Source organism: Hemibagrus wyckioides, linkage group LG12, assembly GCF_019097595.1.
Source record: "Hemibagrus wyckioides isolate EC202008001 linkage group LG12, SWU_Hwy_1.0, whole genome shotgun sequence".
NCBI classification, from domain to species: Eukaryota; Metazoa; Chordata; class Actinopteri; order Siluriformes; family Bagridae; genus Hemibagrus; species Hemibagrus wyckioides.
In genome coordinates, this window is record NC_080721.1 from 11156527 (window position 1) to 11180363 (window position 23837).

General features: G+C 44.2%; 1 protein-coding gene across 2 annotated transcripts in view; it reads left to right on the forward strand.

The window, feature by feature from the left end:
* Nucleotides 1–9327: 9327 nt before the first annotated feature.
* septin7a (septin 7a) overlaps nt 9328–23837 on the forward strand; it is a 31496-nt gene continuing 16986 nt past the window's right edge. For both annotated transcript variants that reach the window (XM_058404678.1, XM_058404679.1), the window contains exons 1-3: nt 9328–9360; nt 9853–9955; nt 17355–17461. In XM_058404678.1, coding sequence (XP_058260661.1) covers nt 9343–9360; nt 9853–9955; nt 17355–17461 — 228 coding nt within the window. In that variant the 5' untranslated portion in view covers nt 9328–9342. The remainder of the gene's footprint in view (nt 9361–9852; nt 9956–17354; nt 17462–23837) is intronic.

A 23837-nucleotide genomic window follows, 5' to 3' on the forward strand; every position in this document is an offset into this window, starting at 1 on the left:
AAATCTTATCAGCAAACATGAACCATCCCGTTTTATTTAAGCTGTTAGAGTTTAGAGCATACTTTCCATGTACAGAAGCCAAATTAAATCTGCTCTGCTCACATTTTTGGATTATATAAACGGTTTTACTAAACTCTACTGAAGAAGCTTTATTACAAAAAAATAAATAATAAAATTTGACTTATTTATAAATTAATTACATTTAGTAAAATAAGTAAATTAGGCTTTAATTATTTAATTATAAAACAATTATTTAATTATTATTATATCTATAAAACATTTTTGATTTGATCGTATTTATCCGCAACTGTGACATTATGTAAAAAAAAACATTAAACATATTTTTATTGTCCAGAAAACAATTTTGATGCTAATGATCAATAAAATAAATATGTAATAAATACATAACAATAAATAAATAATGCCTCATGTATTATTTACAGTGTTACAATATATATATATATATATATATATATATATATATATATATATATATATATATATAAATATATACAGTATATATATATATATATATATATATATATATATATATATATATATATATAATATTTTAGTATCATATTAAAAACACTTCAGTGTTTTTAAAGCATTAATTTATTGCTTTAATCTTATTTAGCTAATAATATTTATACTCAACTAGTAATATACTCAACGTCACGTGATTTAATATCGCTCTAAAAAAATGTTCAAAGCTTTTCTTTTTCATTTTAATCAGTTAGTATATACATATGATGGGTTTTTTGTGTCAGAGTACATAAACGGAAAAACCCGACGAACAAAAAATAAATAAATAAATAAATAAATAAATAATACACAAATATATATTTGGCGTGAGTTGCGGAAGTATCGCGAGACGCACCGCTCGTTCGCGGTGGCTATTCGCGAAGTGATTTACGTAGCTCCTTCGCGTAGACGCGCGTTGTCTTCGCGGGGACGTACGCTACGCTGTTTGCGTAAGGCTCGCGGTGGGGAATTGAGGAGTTGCCGTGAGTTGGAATGTCGGTGTGAGAGACTCGGTTACTGAGGCGACTCGGGGACGTCAGAGTAATAATGGGTGAGTCGGAGCTCGCTTTCACAAAACAAACAAACAAACTAAATTTATATTTAAGAGAAACGTCAGTGTCTTAATGTTATTTGGAAGCACGGTGGATTTTTGTAAAATAATCTATAAAACAAATACGGGTGCAGTTTGCGGGTTTCCTGTGCGGGCTTTTTTCTCTTCTCTTCTCTTCACGCTGGCTGAGATGAGAAGTGAAGCTACGAGTCAGAATTAGTGCAAATAAATAACTTTAGATATTCTTTTTTTAGCTACGCTAAATGTACATGTTTTATATCAAGGGTAGCTTTATAGACTGAGGAACTCACTGAGGTGCGATTCTCACTCCGTGCTAAAGAACAAAGCGTTAATAATGTCCTGGTGTAGTCAAACTGTGTGGATTATGTGAGCCTATTGAAGATTTATACATTTATTTTGTATTATTTAGACGCTTTTTTGAGGGGTGGTAGAGGGGGGTGTTTGCTTGCAACACTTTCTAACCCTATCGAAGGCATGTGTCCTAACCTGTTAACCCAGATTGACACACACACTCACACACACTCATGGTTTAAACATGCATTAAAGGTGCAATAGTCAATATTTTTCTTTTGTTAGTAATACAAACACCCTGGGAGAGTGTGTGGAATTGCATAAGAGGTGAATCACGTAGCTGGAAAAAATAAAAATAATCAGTAAGGAAACGTTTCTTCCGTTTGTTTGTATTCGAATCACCTTCCTGTCAGTCATTTTATAGGCCACGCCCACGTGGATTAGATAGATAGATAGATAGATAGATAGATAGATAGTTGGAATTCAAACGGTCGAACGTGACGGTGGCGTCCTGATAGCTTAAAATTGTAGAGGCGGGGCTGTGTGGGCGAAGCTTTGAGAAAACGGGCGGGGTTATTTAAATAGGCTCGATTCAAAACCCCACTTTCAATATGTACAAGTGTTAGAGAGACTAATCTTACCTAATACCCATATCTTACCTTTAAACCCCGTGGGAAAAGTTCACACCCTGTTTTCCTTGTATCAAATAACCCCAGGTGATATTTATCACATATAAACTGACATGATGTGTAAAGGTTATATTATATCCTGATTCAGAGGCCTTGCATTCTCTCTCTCTCTCTCTCTCTCTCTCTCTCTGCGGTATAAAGACGATCCAGGAAGTGCTGGCTCATTTCTGTCTCTCTCTCTCTCTCTCTCTCTCTCTCTCTCTCTCTCAAAAACCATAATGAAAGTAGGTATCAACTGAAATACAGTTAAGTTCCCGGTGCAGATTGAACGAGAGATATGGTGGGTGGGTGTGTGTGTGTGTATGCATATGCATACATGAGCACACTCACGTCTCTGTGGTTCATACAGAGAACTCTTATCTCTGAGTCAGTACCGATTACCACAGACATCCTCTGCTAGCGTTATTTAACAAACATCTACCAGGAAGAATCGTTTCTGTTTATACACTCATGGTGGATTCACAAAATATTTGCTCAGAAGTGTGAAGCCGCTCCTTGTCGTCAGAGAAGGAAGCCAGTGAGACGCAAAGATGTAGACTTTAGGGATGGTTTACTGACACAGCTGCCTCTATTGAAATGAGACCTGGTCAGACTAATCGCCACCCCGGCTCTGACCTTTTTAGCATGATGAGGTTTGGTGGACCTTATCAGCTTGTTACACAGAGTAGCCTGAAGACGCCGCTTCACTGAACACTGGACTTGAATAGACAATGCTATTTTTCTTCTGGCTCAGGTTGATCTTAAAGGTGTGGAGAAGATCACCATCTATTCAGAAGGAGATTTTTCTAATGTCTGTCACTTGTGTGCTTCCAAAACACCAAATCGTGTGCTATAGCTTTTGACCATGGATGAACTAATTTGAAGGAAAATAAAACAGCCAGTTTTTCTCCAAATTTGCTCAGTTATCAGTCAGATCTCCTCCATCATACCTCCACAGCTGCCAAGTGTTCACGTGCTTCCTCTGAGCCACGCAAATCCATCCCTTCTTTTTCACATCTCTGACAGTCAGAGGAAAGAGCTGTCTGCCCTCTTCCACATACATGAGCTTAGAGAGAAGAGAGCACCACCTCCTTCAAGGACAGCTGAGGCATCATCGGGTTCGAACCCGCAATCTCCTGACGACCAGGCGAACGATTTTCTGTCTCTGTTCTGCTCAGAAAAGTTAATCGTCGACTGTGTGGAAATGGAGAGACTTCAGACAAGCGATGTTTAACCAGTGACAGGTTTCAGAGGGACTTGTTTCAATTCAATTGATTTGTATACCAATGGACATTGTCTCCAAGCAGCTTTACAGAAATATAGTAAAAAAAAATGATAAAGTCTAAAGTTACTATTTATCCCTAACGAGAATCCTGAGGCGACGGTGGTGAGGAAACGCTCCCTGAGATGATGTGAGGAGGAAACCTTGAGAGGAACCAGACTCAGAATAGATCCTCATCTGAGTGACACTGGACAGTAAATGATGACCGTGTCCTTTCTGCAACAGCAACCAAGAGCTCCTGAGGAACTAATAGGTCAGTGGAGTCGGTTATAGAATTCCTTCCTGCCGAAAGCTGACAGATGCAACGACCCACTACATGTGTTTGATTCACAGCTGGAAAACACGGCATTGCACTGAGTGTACAGGACACAACAAATCCAGAGGAGTGAAAAGGAAAGTCCCTGCTGTCACGCCTACTGCTGTTGTTTTTTTGTTTTGTGCCAATGCGCAAAGTATGTGCAAGTAACTAAAAAAATAATGGCTTGGATGACAGACAGTGTCTAAACTTAAGTCTTAAATCTGTTATATTTCAGATAAACGAAGGCCAAAGTGAAAATGGATTGAGAATGTCCAGCAGTCAGGGTCAGTTCTCCTCATTCCCTTTCAGTCTCCAGCACCAGGCAAATGACTGAGAGAGAGAGAGAGAGAGAGAGAGAGAGAATGCTGGCCTTGTAAACAAATCCTGGCCACAGCCTGACTGAGAGCACTTTGAAAAGCCACCTTATGTCTAAAATGTTTTGGATATCATTTGCATTCTGATCCCGAGCGAGCGATCCGTGTTTAAAGCTGGCCCTCGTCACTTCTGCCTGCTCTTCAGTGCAAATCCGTGACCCCGAACAACTTCTTCCTCTGCCCCGGGGTGGCACGGCACGACACATCCTTTTCCCTCGGGAATCCATGCGACGTGATTAGATTAGCGCATGCAAACGGGTCGTTTAGCATGAGCGCAGCTTTTTCATCCATTCACGTCACCTGCTTTCTTGCTACAATTAGCAATTGCATTTCGTGTAGCATTCATTTATTTATCAACCTTCGCCAGGCGGATTTTCCTGTTTATGGATTAAACGTTTTGGACACAGAGATGATGACCGGATATAAACCACCCGAGAAGCAACCGATCCTTCTAGCCTTCTTGACTAAACCCAGCTAGAATGACGAACACCTTCACCCTAAACGCTAGAGGCTTGTGCTAAAGTGTTGTTTTTCCTCCTGTTGCATTATGGGATTTTTGCTTTTGCGTTTGTTTGCTCATTGGTCAGTCTGATTCACTGTGAGGTCAGCGAGTTTTTTTTTTTTTCCTCATTTCGTTTTATTTGGGACCACTTCAGTGATGCACGGCTCGTATTTAAGGAGAGGAGAGAAAGCCACGAGTCCTTTGATGGCGGGCGTGTAGGAGCGAGCAGCGCTGAAAATTCACGTGCAAGTCATTTCTTGGACACTGGACGATGTTATGGTGTCCATCTCGAGGTTAGACACAGCGTCACTGGCAAACCGTAGTTTAGGATGTCTGACCTCTGTGCTGAAAGATGGTCTAAAAACGCACTGCCCTCCTAATGACGCGACGCTGATGAACCCTGATACGTTACGGCGGTGTGAGATGGTACATCCTGCTGCACAGCTTCCGTGAGTTGAAACCCGATTAAATATGCGGTCTTTATAATTCAGTTACGCAGGGAATAGTTGAAGAGTAATATCTTAAGTGACCGAGTGATGGACTGGCCAGGGCCATGCTCTTCTGCTCTCAGGAACACATTGGGAAAATGAGCATCGTAAACAAGGCAAGCTACCAGTCTGAGAACGCCCGATGGTGGAAGTTCTCAGATGGAGTCGGGCCTGGTTAGTGTTAGACGGGAATACCAGGTTCTAGTGGTTAAGGCTCTGTGTTGTTGAATGGAAGATGTGGGTTCAAGCCCCAGCACTGCCAAGCTGCCACTATTGGGCCCCTGAGCATGGCTTAAGCCCTTAAGTGGCTTGACCATGTGCTCTGACCCCAACCTCCAAAGTTGGGATATGTGAGAAAAGTATTTGCTTTAATGTATTTCTTCTTCTTCTAATTGCACACAGTGGGCTGAACCTGACCATGCGCTGGTGTGTGAGGCAACAAAACCGTTACAACCTTTTCCACCGCCACAGAGGAGCTAGAATGTCCGCTTACAGTTGCTACAGCGATATAAAAAACCACATGCTTACTCAACCAAAGCAGCGCACACACACACACACACACACACACATGAAGATCAAAGCCACCTCTGTGTCTAGCAGCCATTACTTTCGCTTTATCTGCGTGAACTTTGACCTGGGACTGAACCGCAGGGTTGTGAGCTGATAGAGTGCAGCACCATGATGGCTCTATGGTTAGTTTAAAAAGTCATAGAGGTGCAAAATGTCATTCTGATACAATATGGTATGATTTTGATTCTTTAGGCAGCGAGTCAAGGTTTGATGAATCCACTGAATCAGAGAAGTCTAATTCTTAATGCAGTCTGTTAATACCATGAAGTAAAGCAGTGAGTTGGTATCTGATGAATCAACTGAATCACATATTATCCAATTCCAATTCCTAAGCCAATACCACTGAATCTGAAATAATTCGGTTCTGATTCTTAAGGCAGTGAGTCAGTATTTGAAATTGCCACTGAATCTGAAATGATTCAGTTCTGATTCTTAAGGCATCTGATCTGATGTGACTTGATTCTGATTCTTTAGTCAGTGGGTCAGATCTAGGAGGACTGTTTTATTTCACTGTGTACAGCAGCGGGTCAGTACTGCTGAATCTGTCAGATCTGATTTGGTTCTGTTTCTTAAGGCAGCGAGTCAGTACTGCTGAATCTGTCAGATCTGATTTGGTTCTGTTTCTTAAGGCAGCGAGTCAGTACTGCTGAATCTGTCAGATCTGATTTGGTTCTGTTTCTTAAGGCAGCGAGTCAGTACTGCTGAATCTGATCAGATCTGATTTGGTTCTGATTCTTAAGGCAGCGAGTCAGTACTGCTGAATCTGATCAGATCTGATTTGGTTCTGATTCTTAAGGCAGCGAGTCAGTACTGCTGAATCTGATCAGATCTGATTTGGTTCTGATTCTTAAGGCAGCGAGTCAGTACTGCTGAATCTGATCAGATCTGATTTGGTTCTGATTCTTAAGGCAGCGAGTCAGTACTGCTGAATCTGATCAGATCTGATTTGGTTCTGATTCTTAAGGCAGCGAGTCAGTACTGCTGAATCTGATCAGATCTGATTTGGTTCTGATTCTTAAGGCAGCGAGTCAGTACTGCTGAATCTGATCAGATCTGATTTGGTTCTGATTCTTAAGGCAGCGAGTCAGTATTTGACAGTAGCACTGAATCTGATGTGATTGACTTCATAAGTCTACACCCTGCCACACTGGACATTGCTGTTCTTTATAGTGTTGGATTTGTCATGAGACGGAGCTGGACACAGCTGACTCGTTTCACACTCGGCCCATGTTCTGAGGAGTGTTCCAGTCAGTACTGAAAGTTCAGAACCCCGTCTTACTGAAACAAGCATCATGACGCTGGTGAAGACAGTGATGGAGTGATCAGGGAGGGAAAGGGAGAGCGTTTGTCTCTCAGGAGTTTGTCTCTCACGTGTTGGAGCGTCTCTCCTCACTGGGTTCTCCGCCAGCGCGGTTCTGTAGCAGGATTCCAAAACCGAGGGTCATGGGAAAGGTCTTTCTTTTAAAATGTCCTCCGGCAGCATGTCACTGAGACGGAGAGAGAGACAGAGGGGGGCGTGTCATCCTGACTCATCAACAAGCTTCTGCTATTCGTTTACATTCATCATCTTGTACTGGATTACAATATCACTCTGATGATAATCAGCTACTAAGTGTATGAGACAGTCACAGTCTCTCTCTCTCTCCTCTCTCTCTCCTCTCTCTCTCTCTCTCTCTGCTCTCTCTCTTTACACTATCTTTCTCTCTCTCTCTCTCTGTTTCTCTTTGTCTCACTCTCTCTGTCTGTCTTTCTCTCTCTCTCTCTCTCTCTCTCTCTCTCTAGCTTGTGTAAATATTGGGAGTAATAGTTGGGAGTAATAGTTGAAAGCCCTTGTTTCTGCTCTGAGCGTCAGGCTGTTAATATGATCTGATTTCCCTTTTTTATCTGACAGAATTAGCACTCTCACTTCAATCTGTGCTTACAGGGGGGTTTATTTTATTTTATTTTTACATGGAAGGAACATGTGTGTTTTTGAGAAGTAGAGGCCGTTAATACACACTGCTCTTCCTCTTCTTACACACAGAATATACTCTATAGGGGGAAACATCAGGTTCACACTTCAGCCACTTCCCCTGTCTGTCTGTCTGTGTGTGTGTGTGTCTGTGTGAGAGAGAGAGAGAGATCACATTCTCTTTTCTCTTACAAACACCTGTCCTGCAGAGGAACCACCAAGCTGATAACAATCAGCAGGAAGTGGTGCAGTGTGTCTGCACTTTTGCTTCATTAAAGCAGCATCTCAGTCTGCACACTTCAGGTTTAAGTAGAAGAAGAAGAAAATACGTGGGAGTAAAGATCTGCTGATGTTCAGTTGTTTCTGACTTTATCTCTGCAGGAAAGGCGCTGCTTAGCTGAATTCTCCATTCGGATTGGTCAGACGATTCATTTTCTATAACAGAAGCTTTTATTTAAACCACAGGTTTATTCTGATGTCTTTGTTCCTCGGGGGTTTGTATGGCGCTCAAAGTTTTGAGTCTACACCGATCAGGCATAACATTATGACCAGTGCCAGGTGACGTGAATAAGATTGATGATCTCCTCATCATGGTACCTGTTAGTGGGTGGGATATATTAGACAGCAGGTGAACATTTTGTCCTCAAAGTTGATGTGTTAGAAGCAGGAAAAATGGACAAGTGTAAGGATTTGAGCGAGTTTGATGAAGGGACAAATTGTGATGGCTAGACCACTGGATCAGAGCATCTCCAAAACTGCAGCTCTTGTGGGGTGTTCCCGGTCTGCAGTGGTCAGTATCTATTAAAAGTGGTCCAAGGAAGGAACAGTGGTGAACCAGTGACAGGGTCATGGGCGGTCAAGGCTCATTGATGGACGTGGGGAGAGAAGGCTGGACCGTGTGATCCGATCCAACAGACGAGCTACTGTTGCTCAAACTGCTGAAGAAGTTAATGCTGGTTCTGATAGAAAGGCGTCAGAATACACAGTGCAGGACGGGTCAGGACTGTTTTGGCAGCAAAAGGGGACGATCACAATATTAAGCAGGTGGTCATAATGTTATGCCTGATCAGTGTATGTTTCAACAACTTTATCTGAGAGAATACGAGAGTCTGGGGGTGAAGGAACGACTTGTAGCCATAACGTATCAGATAATTACATTTTGCTTCACACCTCCAGGGTTTGGGGTTTGATTCCTGTCTTTGTCCCCTGTGTGTGTGTGTGTGTGTGTGTGTGTGTGCTACAGTGGTTTCCTCCACTTCCCTCTCTCCTAGCCCAAAGATATGCTCTAGGCTGATTGGCATCTCTAAATTGTTTGTATTGTGTGTGTGTGTGTGTGAGATTGTGCCCTGTGATAAATTGGTTTGAGACTCCAGGTTCCCCCGGCCCTGTGTAGGATCAGTGCTAAAGAGAATGCATCATGCTTAACTATTTATTAGATTTATATTTAGCTGCGCCTCTGACTTCTTGTGTTTTTATATTTATATATATATATATATAGATGTTCTCCTTAGTCAAATTAGTCAGGGTCACTTCTCAGAAATGGCACTTCAACATGGAGCCTATGCAGATGTGGATGATGTTGAGGGAAACTCCCGGCTTATTTTTGTTGGATGGACTCGGGAGGTGTCAGCGCTTTCAAACACATCTGCTTTTTCCTGCCATATAAACACCACTGATTATCAACAGCCATGACTTACTGTCACTAAAACACATGTGTTCTCTCTCTCTCTCTCTCTCTCTCTCTCTGCCTCTGCCTGATGGACCGGTTCTTCTTCTCGCCCCCCTGCACTTCTCCGTCATCATGTGGAATCATGATATTTGAATGATCTCCAAAGTAGCAGTAAGTATGACCCTGTTTTCCAGGTTGCACAACTTTTATCATAGCTTTATTCTCGTGATGCTGTAACACGGCACTAACGTTATTTTTATTCATTATTTGTTGAAATTTACTTGGAAAACATGCAGAATTTCAATTCCAGAATGCTTGTTTGTGATTGGATACACTTCCTGACAGTCAATTTCTAGGGGCGGGGCTTCATGAATATGGGTGGGAATGGAGGAGTGGGCTCGTCGACCTATTCTTGTGGGAAAAATAAGACTACTTATCTTACTGAATGGACATTTAAATATAACTAAAAATGGATAAAATAAAAAAATGGTTGTGAGTTCCCATGGTTTAAGAGGAATAAAAGACTTTCTTGTTACGGTTCAACCCACTGAGATTTATTCCTCACCTATGTCCAAGGTTCTGACCCGCAGAGCTCTGACCTGCTGATGCGATCTAGCTGGAACTCTGGACTCACCTTGTCTTGTGTTCGGTTTTGTTCCGCAGCAACAGAAGAACCTGGACGGATATGTGGGCTTCGCGAACCTCCCCAACCAAGTTTACAGAAAGTCCGTGAAGAGAGGCTTCGAGTTCACACTAATGGTTGTGGGTGAGTAGATTTTCAGCAGGAGAAAAATGTTTAACCGACAGCGTGGTGCTGCACGAGAGTTTTAACCAGGCTCATTAATCTCACTGGAGCGTGATGGAGACACTAGAGGACGCGCAGATTCTCTTTCTTCCTACAAATTTCCCTTCAGATTATGAGTTTATTAGCGTTATTCTCACAGGTGGGTGGGTCTACGTGAGTCATATTCAGTCAGACACACACACACTCATATCTCCCATAACTTCACCATCAAAGATCTCCACTACTGCTCATGTTTTCCCTCCACACACACAGACACACACGTTCTCTCTAATCACATATCCCGCGGCTCCGATTATCTTCACTTCCTGTGCACGTACTGGCCAGTTGGAAGCTGCAATATGTAGGAGGAGAGACCGACAATCAGGAAAAAAAAAAAAGATTTGGAATATGTCTAGGAAAAGCTTTCCAGCATCCGGTCAGATCTCTTTACAATCAGAGGAGTGTGTAGAATCCTTTACTTTCAAGAACATATATCAAAGAGGGGAAAAAATCTTGTGAATGTTAGATAGGGAGCGTTGCTCTTCACAGCTCCGGAGTGAACTGGATGATCCTGAGCTCGGGTTACTCCGTGTGTCCGTATGGGTTTCCTCTGGGTTCTCTGATTTCCTCCCACTTATACAGGATTGTGCTGGTGGGTGGATTGTCTGTGATGACCTGCCTTCTGTTAGTGAATGTGTGTGTTTGTGTGTGCACAAATGGTGCCCTGCTGCAATGGCTTGTTGTCTGATCTATGGTAGATTCCAAAATTTTGGCCAGGATTCCCACCTCCTGCCCAGGGTTCCCACCTCCTGCCCAGAATTCCCACCTCTTGCCCAGGATAACCACCTCTTACTCAGGATTCCCATCTCTTGCCCAGGATAACCACCTATTACTCAGGATTCCCACCTCCTGCTCAAAATTCCCATCTTATGCCCAGGATTCAAACCTCCTGCCCTGGATCAAAACTCCAGATTCACCAATATCCTGAAGAGGAATGAGTTACAGGTACGATGAAAGGCATTCCTCCAGTATACCTGTAGTAGTGTGTGAGGCAGCGCTGGGTGTGAGCATGACCGCACTGAGAGCACTTATTACCCAAACAGCTTAATTAGTATAACAACGTCGAGACTATTATAAGCTTCATGCCGGTCATGAAGAGTCATGAGACGAGGGGTGTGTCGCTCCAATCCAGCTCCTGTTAGGATACACACTTTTAATATTCAAATTCCAGTGGTGAGGCACTAGACAAAACACTTTTTGTTTTTGTTTTTTTCTCTTCTCCGATTTAAAGATTGGGTAGTGTAGTGTTGTTCCACACGCTGCATCGTTTGCATTTTTTAAAAGTGTGACTTCAGAAAGTTCTCCTTTAAATCCTAATCCACACTGACCTCTGATGGGGTTTTTTTTGTTTTGGTCAGAATGATGAAAACTCCTTTCAGCTCAGCGCTACTTTAAGTGTCACTCAAGGCTAGCTCAGGGCCGATAGAACGGAGAGAGGCAGACTCTGTGTGTGTGTGTGTTTCAGACATGGCTCTGTTTCATACAGGAACTCGATGCTGGAGCGCTCAGCAACTCGCATGAGTGATGGATTTCACAGAGACAGGGGCTCAGAGAATGTGTTCTTAAAACAAATGTGAACCAGACCACCCCCCACCCCCCACTGGAATGTGTGTGTGTGAGTGCGTGCTGTATAGTTGCTCGTGGGTGGGTAGTTTCCTGTAATTCCATTCATCCACTCGCGGCCAGCGACAGAGCAGCACCAGCTGAAAGCTCGTGCTCAAACCTCCAGCTGCACTCACTTCTAGTGCCTTTATATAACAACAGCGCCGCTCCCCTTGTCACCCCTCAACCCTCCGGCTCTCGTACCGATGACTGATGGGATCGAGAGCGATTTGACTTTCAGGGGTTTATACTTCAGTGCAGAGAGAGGAGAGGTCACATGCTGTCCTGGGGTTTTCTCTGCAGGAAGTAAAACAGATGTCTGTCCATGTGGAGTTGTGGGGTAATCTTTCACCTACTGGACAGTTCATCTTAAATGATTTGATGGTCACAGTGAATTTTAGTCTTGTGCTAGCATTTAAGAAAATTAATTTAATTAGAAAAAGTTTTAACTACTCGAAGCCACACCCTGTTTACTGTGACTCATGGATAAAGAGGCCACGCCTCCTTTAGTGCAAATTTCAGACACAGACCAAACCTAATTCATCAGGACTGCGGATACAGAGGCCACGCCTCCTTCATCAGGAATGACAGATACAGAGGCAACACCTTCTTCTTTAGGAATGACAGATACAGAGGCCACGCCTCCTTCATCAGGAATGACAGATACAGAGGCAACACCTTCTTCATCAGGAATGACAGATACAGAGGCAACACCTTCTTCTTTAGGAATGACAGATACAGAGGCCACGCCTCCTTCATCAGGAATGACAGATACAGAGGCCACGCCTCCTTCATCAGGAATGACAGATACAGAGGCAACACCTTCTTCTTTAGGAATGACAGATACAGAGGCCACACCTCCTTCATCAGTAATGACAGATACAGAGACCAGACCTTCTTCTTTAGGAATGACAGATACAGAGGCCAGACCTCCTTCATCAGGAATGACAGATACAGAGGCCACACCTCCTTCTTTAGGAATGACAGATACAGAGGCTATACCTTCTTCTTTAGGAATGACAGATACAGAGGCCACACCTCCTTCATCAGGAATGACAGATACAGAGGCCACACCTCCTTCATCAGGAATGACAGATACAGAGGCCATATTTCCTTTATTAGCACTGATGGATACAGAGGCCACGCCTCCTCCTTTATTAGCACTGATGGATACAGAGGCCACACCTTCTTCATCAGGAATGATAGATACAGAGGCCACACCTTCATCAGGAATGACATACAGAGGCCACACCTTCTTCATCAGGAATGATTGATAGATACAGAGGCTACACTTTCTTCTTTAGGAATGACAGATACAGAGGCCACACCTTCATCAGGAATGGCAGATACAGAGGCCACACCTCCTTTATTAGCACTGATGGATACAGAGGTCACACCTTCTTCATCAGGAATGGCAGATACAGAGGCAACACCTTCATCAGGAATGACAGATACAGAGGCCACACCTCCTTTATTAGCACTGATGTATACAGAGGCCACACCTCCTTTATTAGCACTGATGGATAAAGAGGCCACACCTCCTTTAGTGCAGCTTTCAGACACAGACCAAACCTAATTCATCAGGACTGAGGATACAGAGGCCACACCTCCTTTTTCAGGAATGACAGATACAGAGGCCACACCTCCTTTGTTAGCACTGATGTATACAGAGGCCACACCTCCTTTATTAGCACTGATGAATACATATGCATTGATGAGGCCACACCTCTTTATCCATTCTTAGCCTGATCCAGCTCACCCTCAGGCCCTTGCCTCTCTCTGACAGTAAAACTCTGACAGTTAGAGCTTAACCGATTTTTGCCTCCATGGCTCTGGGCTCATGGCTGTCGTGTTAGCATGTGTCATACGAGGGTGATATGTTGCACTGTGATACCTCATTGTGTTCATGTGTGTTGACTAGCAGGTAAAGGGAAGAGTAGAGACATTTAGTTGGTGGAAAAAGTCAATATTTGCTGTTGATTAGCTGGCTTGCCTGCGTGTGTGAGATGACCTTGATGTTGTGTAGATGGGTTTCAGCACAACATGCTACATGAAGGATTAGCAGCAGCTTTATTTGTGTTGGCTCTGACTACAGCGGTGCAGTTTCCCTCCATCGCTACAGAGTGAAGGACAGACCTGACTGCCAAACTGTATTAGAATAATAACTACTGTATAAAAGTTATAATTCATTTAAATAGTCTCTAATGGTTGGTGCTTTAGAAGGTGTTGATTACTTCTCTAGAACAGCAGCTTACGTTAACGCGCTTGTTGTAATAATGTTAGCGTTTCTATAGCAACAGCTCATTCACCGCGATGCAGAGGGTGAAGATGTATTGTTTTATGACAGAGGTGAAAAACAGAGAAGGTGTTGAGAGAATGACGACAACATTACGCTCCATGATATTTAGTATAGCTATAAACTGATAAAAGTTACGTCACCCTCATGAATTCAAGAGCGATAGTGTTTATTCAAGAGGAATAAAGCACTTCAGGATATGCCGTTGCAGGAAATGATTCAGTTACACCTTCCTGCTTGATTATTTTTTATAACCGCATGCGTATTGTACGGGCGATTTTTGGGTCAGGCATAGTATAGATCTGCATATAGGGAATGAAAAACTAGGCTCTGCAGTGTATCTCTCTCTCTGTCTCTGTCTCTCTGCACTTTTCCTACTTCCTGCCCCCTCCATCTCTGTCATGCTATGGGGAGTATTTCCCTCAGCAGCATTTACACAGCTGTGGGATATTTCCTTTAAAGGAAGTGAGCTGGACGCTCCCGATCTGCCAGCGCCCTGAATCCTCTCAGCCTTCCGCTTAAACCCATCCGATATCACGCTCATCTGCCCGAAATCCTTTTACATAAGACATCAGATAGCTATCGCGCTTCATTCCAGCCGACCAGCTAACTCGGCGGCGTATTAGGTGCAGTTTCATCAGGACAGTTGAAGTCGACCTAAACAACACGGTCAGCTAGGTCCTTCTGCTCATGTGCCTCATTTCATAGTTTCTTTCCATGGCAGATCGTGAGCGTGTGCTGCTTACTGAAGCATAATATCAGACTTCAAGACGCAGCGAAGAGTCTGTGTTCAGCAGCTACAGGGAAACTCGTACCGAGAGCATTTGCATGGATAAACTGCTGAGTTGACAGCTGTGCCATGCAGTACTTCCTGTTTACTCATTAATTACCCAACAAAAATTTAACATCTAAAATCTCAAAAGTTTCTGGAAAGAAGTCTTTTTTTTTTTTCTAACCAAAATCATTTCTAGCCAAATTTCTGAATTAGAGAATGCACCTGCAATGCATACATGTGACCAGCTTTTCGTTCGTTCGTTCGTTCGTTCGTTCGTTCTTTCATTCATTCATCTCTCTCCTCTGGCTTTGTGCATTGGGGCTAAATTTAAAATAAATTTTTCATCTCTTAGTATCTATCAAAAGTGGTCCAAGGAAGGAACAGTGGTGAACCGGTGACAGGGTCATGGGCGGTCAAGGCTCATTGATGCAGGTGGGGAGAGAAGGCTGACCCGTGTGATCCGATCCAACAGACGAGCTACTGTTGCTCAAATTGCTAAAGAAGTTAATGCTGGTTCTGATAGAAAGGCGTCAGAATACACAGTGCAGGACGGGTCAGGGCTGTCCTGGCAGCAAAAGGGGGACCAACACAATATTTAGGCAGGTGGTCATAATGTTATGCCTGATTGGTGTACGTGGTATATTTTGTATTTGTGATTTTTATGGCCTCTAGGTTTTTTGTTTACTCTGGGTGTGTTAGGTTTGTGCTTTTTCATTTAAATATAAAGGAAACCCACATGGTGACTGTATTTGTTAGACACACAGTACCACAGGGTGGTTTTGCCTTTTAGGGCAACGAACGTGTCATCAGGCAGCTTGGCACATACACCGGAGTGGACATAAGCAATGACATAAAGCTGTCCAGTACGTCAGTGATGCTGCGAGTTACCAGCACCACCGCAGGCGTGTTCGGACATCTGCTAATGTCGTTTCTCATCTTTTCTCGTCTTAAGCTTTACTCACAGTCCATTTTAGGTCGTGACATTCTCTCTCTCTCTGTCTCTGTCTGTCTCTCTCTCTCTCTCTCTCTCTCAACACCCTCTAAATATATGTGTGTGTATATTAAACTGTAATGGTATCATTTTGTGTGACGCTCCTGCAGTCAGTGTTGCTGCCTCTTCAGCTCCTGGCTCTCTGATCAGTCTGAATAAGTGTGGTGTTGTGTGTCTCTGTGTCTCTAATGCAGTGTGGCATTTTTAAGATGTTTTTCACAGACAGCAGGCCACTATTCGCTGAGAACTTGAAAAGATGTGCGACATTTAAATCCCTGGAGACTGAACCAATTTCTGAAGATGGAGAGTGTGTGCGTGTGTGTGTGAGAGAGAGAGAGAAGACGGGTTTCTGAGTCTGTGTGAGAGAGAGAGAGAGTGTGCATGTGTGTGTGTATGTTAGAGAGACAGAGAGAGAGTTTCTGAGTCTGTGTAAGAGTTGTGTGTGTGTGCGTGAGAGAGAGAGCGTGTGTATGAGAGATAGAAAGCGAGAGAGAGAATGAGAGAGTGTGTGTGTGTGTGTTTCTGAGTCTGTATGAGTGTGTGTGAGCACACTGTTGCTCTGGCTGAATAATATTTATGAAGGGAGAGAGAGTGAGTGCTCTCTGTGTACAGTCCCCTCTCAGGCCGGGTCTCGGGGCAGTTGTCAGCGGCTGGCAGCAGTCAGGCCCTTGGTAAAGGTCAGGAGAGGAAGCTTTGCTCTGTGCCAGCGTGTGCCTGCTCTCCTCACACTGCCTGCTTTGTTTCAGTCAGATCCAGCTTTAAACGACACACACATACACACATACACACACTGCTGCTGCTGGATACACACCGTATTGTGCAGAAGGTTGCTGAGGAACATTAAAGTGTGAGGGTGAAGAAGCAGGATCCACAGTTTCACCTTCTTCAGATCAGAAATTTCAGTCTGATTTATTTCTACTACAAGTGACCATACTACAGTAGAGTATCATCTACTACAGTGCTGCTAAATACTCCATACTGACCGGTCAGGAGGTGTGGATTAATTGTCTTTATACCACAGAGAGGTTGACTTCTCGAATCTGATTGGTCAGAAAGTGTGTGTTATTTTCATGGGTCTCTGTAAGCACTTCTGAACAGTTTCCCAGCTCAGGAATGTGCTCCTGACAGAGGAGTTTGCTCGTTCCAGTTTCTCACAGAGAGCGAGAGACAGAGAGGGAGAGAGAGAGACTGTGTGAGTGAGAGAGAGAGACAGAGAGAGAGACAGAGAGAGAGTGAGACACAGAGAGTGAGATACTGTGTGTGTGTGTGTGTGAGAGAGAGAGAGAGAGAGAGAGACACTGTGAGAGAGAGAGACACTGTGAGAGAGAGAGACACTGTGAGAGAGAGATTGTCAGACACTGAGAGAGACACAGAGTTAGAGGAGGAGAGTATATGGATTTATAAAGTTCAGAGGTCAGACAGTTAAGTGAAATGATGTCCATGGTGTGTGTTTAAAGTTTTACAACAATATCGTCTTGTGTTTATTTAATGACTATCATTACTGCACACTTCCCTCCAACTCTCATGTGGTGTGATGTTCACACTCCTGATTTTCTGGAAATGTTTAGCTCCCGTTGTGTTTTTTAATGTTGTCCAGCTGTATGACCTTCAGGCGTGAGGACGAGCTGATGCGTTTGTCTCTGTCTCTATCTTACAGGAGAATCAGGGCTGGGGAAGTCGACGCTCATCAACTCACTGTTCCTCACAGATCTCTACTCAGCAGAGTATCCTGGACCTTCTCACAGAATCAAGAAGACCGTGCAGGTAAGGGGCGTGTCCCGTACACAGGTCAGATCTGGGATATAAACTTAAGCGTATTAGCCATAGGCGTGACTCGTAGAGGCGAGATTTCGGCGCCGCTGCGATTGATGCGAGACATTCTCAGTCCTACACGACCTTTAAACACAAACCATCATCTCCAACAATCATCTGAAGTGGCTTCACTTCCCCTACTCACACACACACTTCCTACCCACAGTTATTTCCTGTTTGAGATCGCTGATTCATGTCAAACTGCCTAGCTAGAGGAAATAGCATCCACACAAGCAATCCACTGAATGAAAATCACAGGCCTGTGTCCAGTCTCCACCGGTCACTGTACACCTAAACGTCATGTTGCTCCAGTAACATCAGATTATCAGAGTGGACAGGACACACCCCCTAGTCTCAGAACACCTCCTCTTTTTTCCTGCGTACATTTATGTGCTGTGTTTGTGTAAGTGAGGGTCAGGAATCCTGGATGGAGATCTCAGAGCTACAGGAAGAGCGAGTTGTAGGGGGCCAAGCACCACAATACACTTCCTAGAAATATTCTAGACATGTTTTTTCCAAGCAGTCCTCCTTTTGTTTTTGCATTCAACACACACTCCAGTCTGTGTGGGGGTGGGTGTGTGTGTGTGTGTGTGTGTGTGTGTACAGCCTGAATAAAAGTATGAGGTTTCATATCCAAATCCATCACAAATCCAGCTGTCAACACTGCTGTAGAGCAGCTGATCTTTCTCTCTTTCTGTCGTTCTGTCTCTCTCTTTCTGTCTCTCTCTCTGTCTCTCTCTCTCCCACTTTATCTCTCTCTCTTTTACTCTCTTTCTCTCCCCCTCTTTCTCCCTCTGTCTCTCTCTCTCTCTTACACTCTCTCTCTCTCCCCTCTCTCTCTGTCTCTCTTTCTCTCCCACTTTATCTCTCTCTCTCTCTCTCTCTCTCTGTCACAGAGATTTAAGTACAGGAAATCTGGCAAGCTCTCTGAACTAGGATTTTTTTTCTAAGGGAAACTCCCTCAGTGTAAATGTTGTTTCAAGAAGGCATCATGTTCTGATGATAAATTTTTTACATCATGTTCATTCGTGTAACTTTTCATCAGGATATTTATAAGGAAACAAATTTACCTAAAAACTTAAAAAAAAAAGAAAAAAGAAAAAAAAACACCCATCCCTTTTTGTTTGGTTAAACCGTCACAGAGCTTCTGATATGTTATAAAGTCACACACACACACACAGCAGCCCCCCCCTAAGTAATAAAACCTTAAGTCGTTTCCACATCATGTCGTCACCCGACCCGCCAGGATTAACCGTTCCAATCAGCATGGGTGTGATTACAGGAATGACTTCACAAAGACCAGGAAAGCCCCCAAATTCTACCCCCAAATCATACGGAAGGAAAAGAAATAGAAATATTTAGAAATATCTGAAGAGTGATGCTCACATCTTGTAGCTCGTCCTCTCGCTCGCCCACCTTTTCAATCACAGAGGTGCCAATCCTGTAACAACATAATTACTGCTCTACGAAAGCAACCACACACACACACACACACACACACGCAGAGTCACAGAAGCCTGAAATAGCTTGCCGTTGTGGAGTGTGTGTCGGTGCCAGGCCGCAGTGTGGGTGGTTAGCGAATGCCATTCCCAAAAGCGCGCCTCTCTCCCACACTTCACCGCCTCCACACAGCCTGCTTTACGCATTCGCTTCCAGCAGAGACGCACTGCAGCAAACTGGCATCTCAACACACAACCTGCAGATCATACACACTCCAACACACACACACACCTCCATAGCCTTCTCACTGTCCAGACCTCGAAACCCTAGGCTTCACTATGGAATCGATATCTCGGGGGGGTGGGGTGCTGTGATACTGAAGCTACATTATAGATATTCCAGCTTCAGGTTAGTCGGAATTTGTTGGATTTTATTTATTTGCTTTTTCCTCACTGGATGTACGAATGCAACACCGTGTCGTGAAGTGAACCTCGGCTAAGCGGCTCCGTCTCAGTCAGCTCTCTTGGTAGTGTACATGGGTTTGGACACTGCTAAGGATTCTGACCCGCCGCATATTGTCACCAGGGTAAAAAAACCCATATTCAGTTTTATATACGTCATAGAAATGGCTCTTCAAGCAGGATCAGACTCAAACGAGCTGTATATAGAACAACGAAAAGGTTAACGTCAGTAATCCTTTGAGAGACGAAACAACGAGTACGAGCTACTAACGTTTCTAGACAAAGTCGGTCAAGAGAGGTTCGTCCAGCATTCTTTTTTTCCAGTTGAGAGACTTTCCCACATTCCCAGTAAGAGAACATAGTTAGCGTCGATGCTTCCTGGTTTTCGTGGCACTTATGTGGCCACTCCCTCGTATCTCTTGCAGTTGCAGTCTCTCATGGGTTGCTTTTTATTATCAATCGAGAAATATTTGTAGCTGAAACGCTCCCTAATCTCACTCACTCTCGCTCATTGATGCATCATGATCCAGTCGGCCATTCACATAACAGCAGCGCAATGCATAAAATCATGAACCAAAACTCTGCATAACATTCACATCATTCATCCGGATATCCAGCGGTTCACAAGAGAGGTCAGAGGAAGGTTTCTGTATATCAGATCTCCGCCCTTTACATCCGGGATCAGCATCTCAGCACCAGAAGACCGCTCCATTAAACCCGGATGGATGAAGAACAGAAAAACGGTTTTACACGCTAGCTGTAAAGGAATCGGAAAGCCCCACCCCTTTTACCAGAGCGTGAGATGAATGGAGGAAGAGAGACGTTTCTAAATAATGCTAGACTCTAGTAATAAGGCTCTGTGCTGGTGATACAGACACTGGTCAGGCGAGTGTGTACAGGTTTTAGTTGTGTTGTTGTTGTGTGTTAGGTTAGCGGCGGGTTACAGCGTACTGAATCATCCCGATCTGAAGAAGACGACAGCGAGGCTCACTTCAGTGAGACGACTTCAGCTGAACCCGGTGGTGTTTATTAATCCTCAGGATGATTGCTCTGAGCTCGAGTCGTAGGAAGCGATAAGAACGGGACTGAATGCTGAGAGAAGCTGCAGAGATCTGACCGGAGCGAGCGTGTGTACGATATCACGCCGGAGGAAATGCTGCTATGTTTGGTATGAGCGCTGATTATCTGTCGGCAACACCAAGTAAATACTTCTGTTATGAAGACATTAGCTAATGAAAGGGTTGCTAAGCAACAGTTCCCGACTGCAAACTAGCTGATATCAGAGAGAGAGACATTCCTCTGTCTCTCTCCCTGTCTCCCTCTCTCTCACATCCTCCCTCTGTCTCTGTCTGTCTCTCTCCCTGTCTCCCTCTCTCTCACATCCTCCCTCTGTCTCTGTCTGTCTCTCTCCCTGTCTCCCTCTCTCTCACATCCTCCCTCTGTCTCTGTCTGTCTCTCTCCCTGTCTCCCTCTCTCTCACATCCTCCCTCTGTCTCTGTCTCCCTCTCTCCCTGTCTCCCTCTCTCTCATCCTCCCTCTGTCTCTGTCTGTCTCTCTCCCTGTCTCCCTCTCTCTCACACCCTCCCTCTGTCTCTGTCTGTCTCTCTCCCTGTCTGTCTCTCTCTCTCACACCCTCCCTCTCTCCCTGTTTGTCTCTCTCTCCCTCCCCTCCATCTGTCTCTGTTTGTCTCTTTCTCGCTCACACCCTTCCTCTGTCTGTCTCTCTCCCTCTCTCTCTCTCTCTCTCTCTCCCCCTCCCTCCTTCTGTTTCTGTCTGTCTGTCCTTCTCTCTCTCCCTCTCTCGCTCTCTCTCTCTCCCTCCCTCTGTTTCTGTCTGTCTGTCTATCTCTCCCCCGTCTGTCTCTTTCTCTCTGTCTGTCTCTCTCTCTTTTTCTCTCTTTCCCTCCCTCCCTCTGTCTCTGTCTGTCTGTCTATCTTTCTCATCCCCCCCCCTTTCTCACATCCTCAGCCGTCTGTCTGCCACTGTCTCTGTCCCACCATTTGTCTGTCTCTTTCTCATTCTCATTGTCTCTCTCTCTCTCATATTCTTATATAACCTCCATTTTGAATCTCTTACTCTGTCAGTATGTGCTCAGCAGAGAGAGATGTACAGTATGTACAGTACAGAGTGTGCTGCTTATTAAAATGCCTCTTGTACATTAATATTCATCATAGGGAAATGTTGCAGAAATCTTGTCTTCAGCTTTCTGAGCTGTGAGATGTTGTTATTTTGAGCGAGCGACTGGAAAAATTCTAGCTCTTCTATCCCATCCCGTCAGATGGGTCAGGAGGGTGTTGATGGATTCTCTGCAGCAGCGTGTCTGACACGAGCTCCAGCTGTAAATCCTAGCGCTCCTGCTAATCCGCTATCATTTCTGTAGCAGACGCGGCATGGAAAGGGGTTGCTGTTTTCTCCGAGATGTTTAGCTTGGAAGGAGTCTCCAGTGTGAATTTTTAAAAAAAAAATTTCCCCACCACAGAGAATGGCTTCATGGTGCAGGGAACTCAGAGAGAGGAATAATGATCTGTTATAGCTGCTGTCATGTGCATTTCACATGCCTTCCACAGCAGTACGTGTAAATATAAACGGATAAAACATTTACAGCGTCGTTCTGTGAGTAATAAGAGTTATGACTGTTGGCGAATTTGCCATGGCGTAAGAGATTTAAAACACTTTGGGGGCGTGGCATTTATCTCATCACTCACGCAACGCTGGACAGGACTTTAATTTTACTTTGCTGTAGCAGACTAAACTACTTGTGCCTGCTTGTGGCCTAAGGCCAGATGAGTACCGAGCCTCAAAACCACTGCTTCCTGAGCTCACACACATACAGACACACACACACACACACGTACGCATTCTGTATCATTATCATTTCAAAAGACTTTGTTCTGTGTTTCTCTCGCACAGTGATGAAAGACGAATCGAGTGTGATTATTGTTATTATGTCATTGGGCATGAATTTCAGGCTGTAAGACGGCCAGGTAGGCGGTTTTATGGGCTTGTATACACACACACACACACACACACACACTCCAGTCTGAGTGCGCAGCCGGGGTTGAATTTCAGTTCTTTTGCGGTGGCATTATGAAGCAGCAGGTGCAACGTAGCCATAAAAGGATAAAAGTTCCATGGTCTCGTTCTTTAATTCTTGAACACGTCATCAGAAACGAATCAGCTGTGTGCGCTAGCCGTCACTCCGCTTCATCTGATTATTTTCAGCACACCCTCTGAGCGTCGGAGACTTTCATGCCTCACATGTATGTACAGCGGTGTGTCTCCCCTCAGGCCTGTGCAGCGTTTCAGGTGCACACAGAGGAAGTGCTGGGAGGAAACTCCACTAACGGTGCCAGCCTTGCGGTTTGTCATGCTTTTTAGATGTCACATGGTAAATATTTTCAGCATGATTGTTCTCCTCCTCCTCCTCCTCCTGTTGACTCTCCTCTGAAACGCTCTCAGACGGAAAGACGGCACTCGGGCACCAACAAGGAATGGTTCTTCAGGTTTCCCAACATAGTTTACTAATAGCACAATCTGACGTGCTGCATGTCTCCACACGCACTCTTCCTCCACACTTCTGTGATGAAGCCACACACACACACACAGTCATATTTCACCCCAGTCAGTCTGGGGAAAGTCTCGTCCTGTCTCCAGTTCACAGTTTAATGTCCTAGATGCGGTTAGAAGAAATTCCTCTCAGCATTTAGTCTGAGAACAATAACACGTCTCTGCACAATACCGGATTTATAGAATTACGACCCGCTTTAAATGTAGCTGAATCACCAGGAGTGTTTTGTGTTTTTTAACATTTTCCAGTGAACAGGGAAATGGGATCGTTTCCCGAAAGCCTCCTAGCTTTTAATTTGAGTGAAGCTGAAATGTTGATACGGTGTGGTTTATGTCAAGAATAATCTCTTAGGTGCATCGTGTTATAGATAAAGTGACCAGATGTGATGGAGTACTGTTACCACTATGTAGGACCAAAGTCCTGTCTCAAGACCTTTTCTCTGTTAATTAGGATTGTCCCATTCTTCTGGTGTAGTCTGATCACCAGTGCAGCGTGCAAACAAAAGCCTAAGCTGAAATAAAGACTCGGCCTGGACAAGATCCCGCCGGTTATCTTGATCTCGACTTCATCAGGGTTCGATCTTGTCTTGTCCTTGTCCATCCCAGGACTCTACTGGATCTCGGCTAATCCTGGAACTCGATTATTTTTCCATAACGCAACATCCTGAAGTTCTTTCATACCACAGCGATGTGCAAGCGCCTGTACTGTGTCGTGTAGTCTCAAATGGAGCACTAAAGCTTTTTTGACTAACCAGAAGGGAAGTATAAGACCTTTCCCACTCCATGGCAAATGATGGCATTAAATTTGACATCGCTACAGCAGCTTTAAGTTATCTTTATTTGTCACATATACATTACT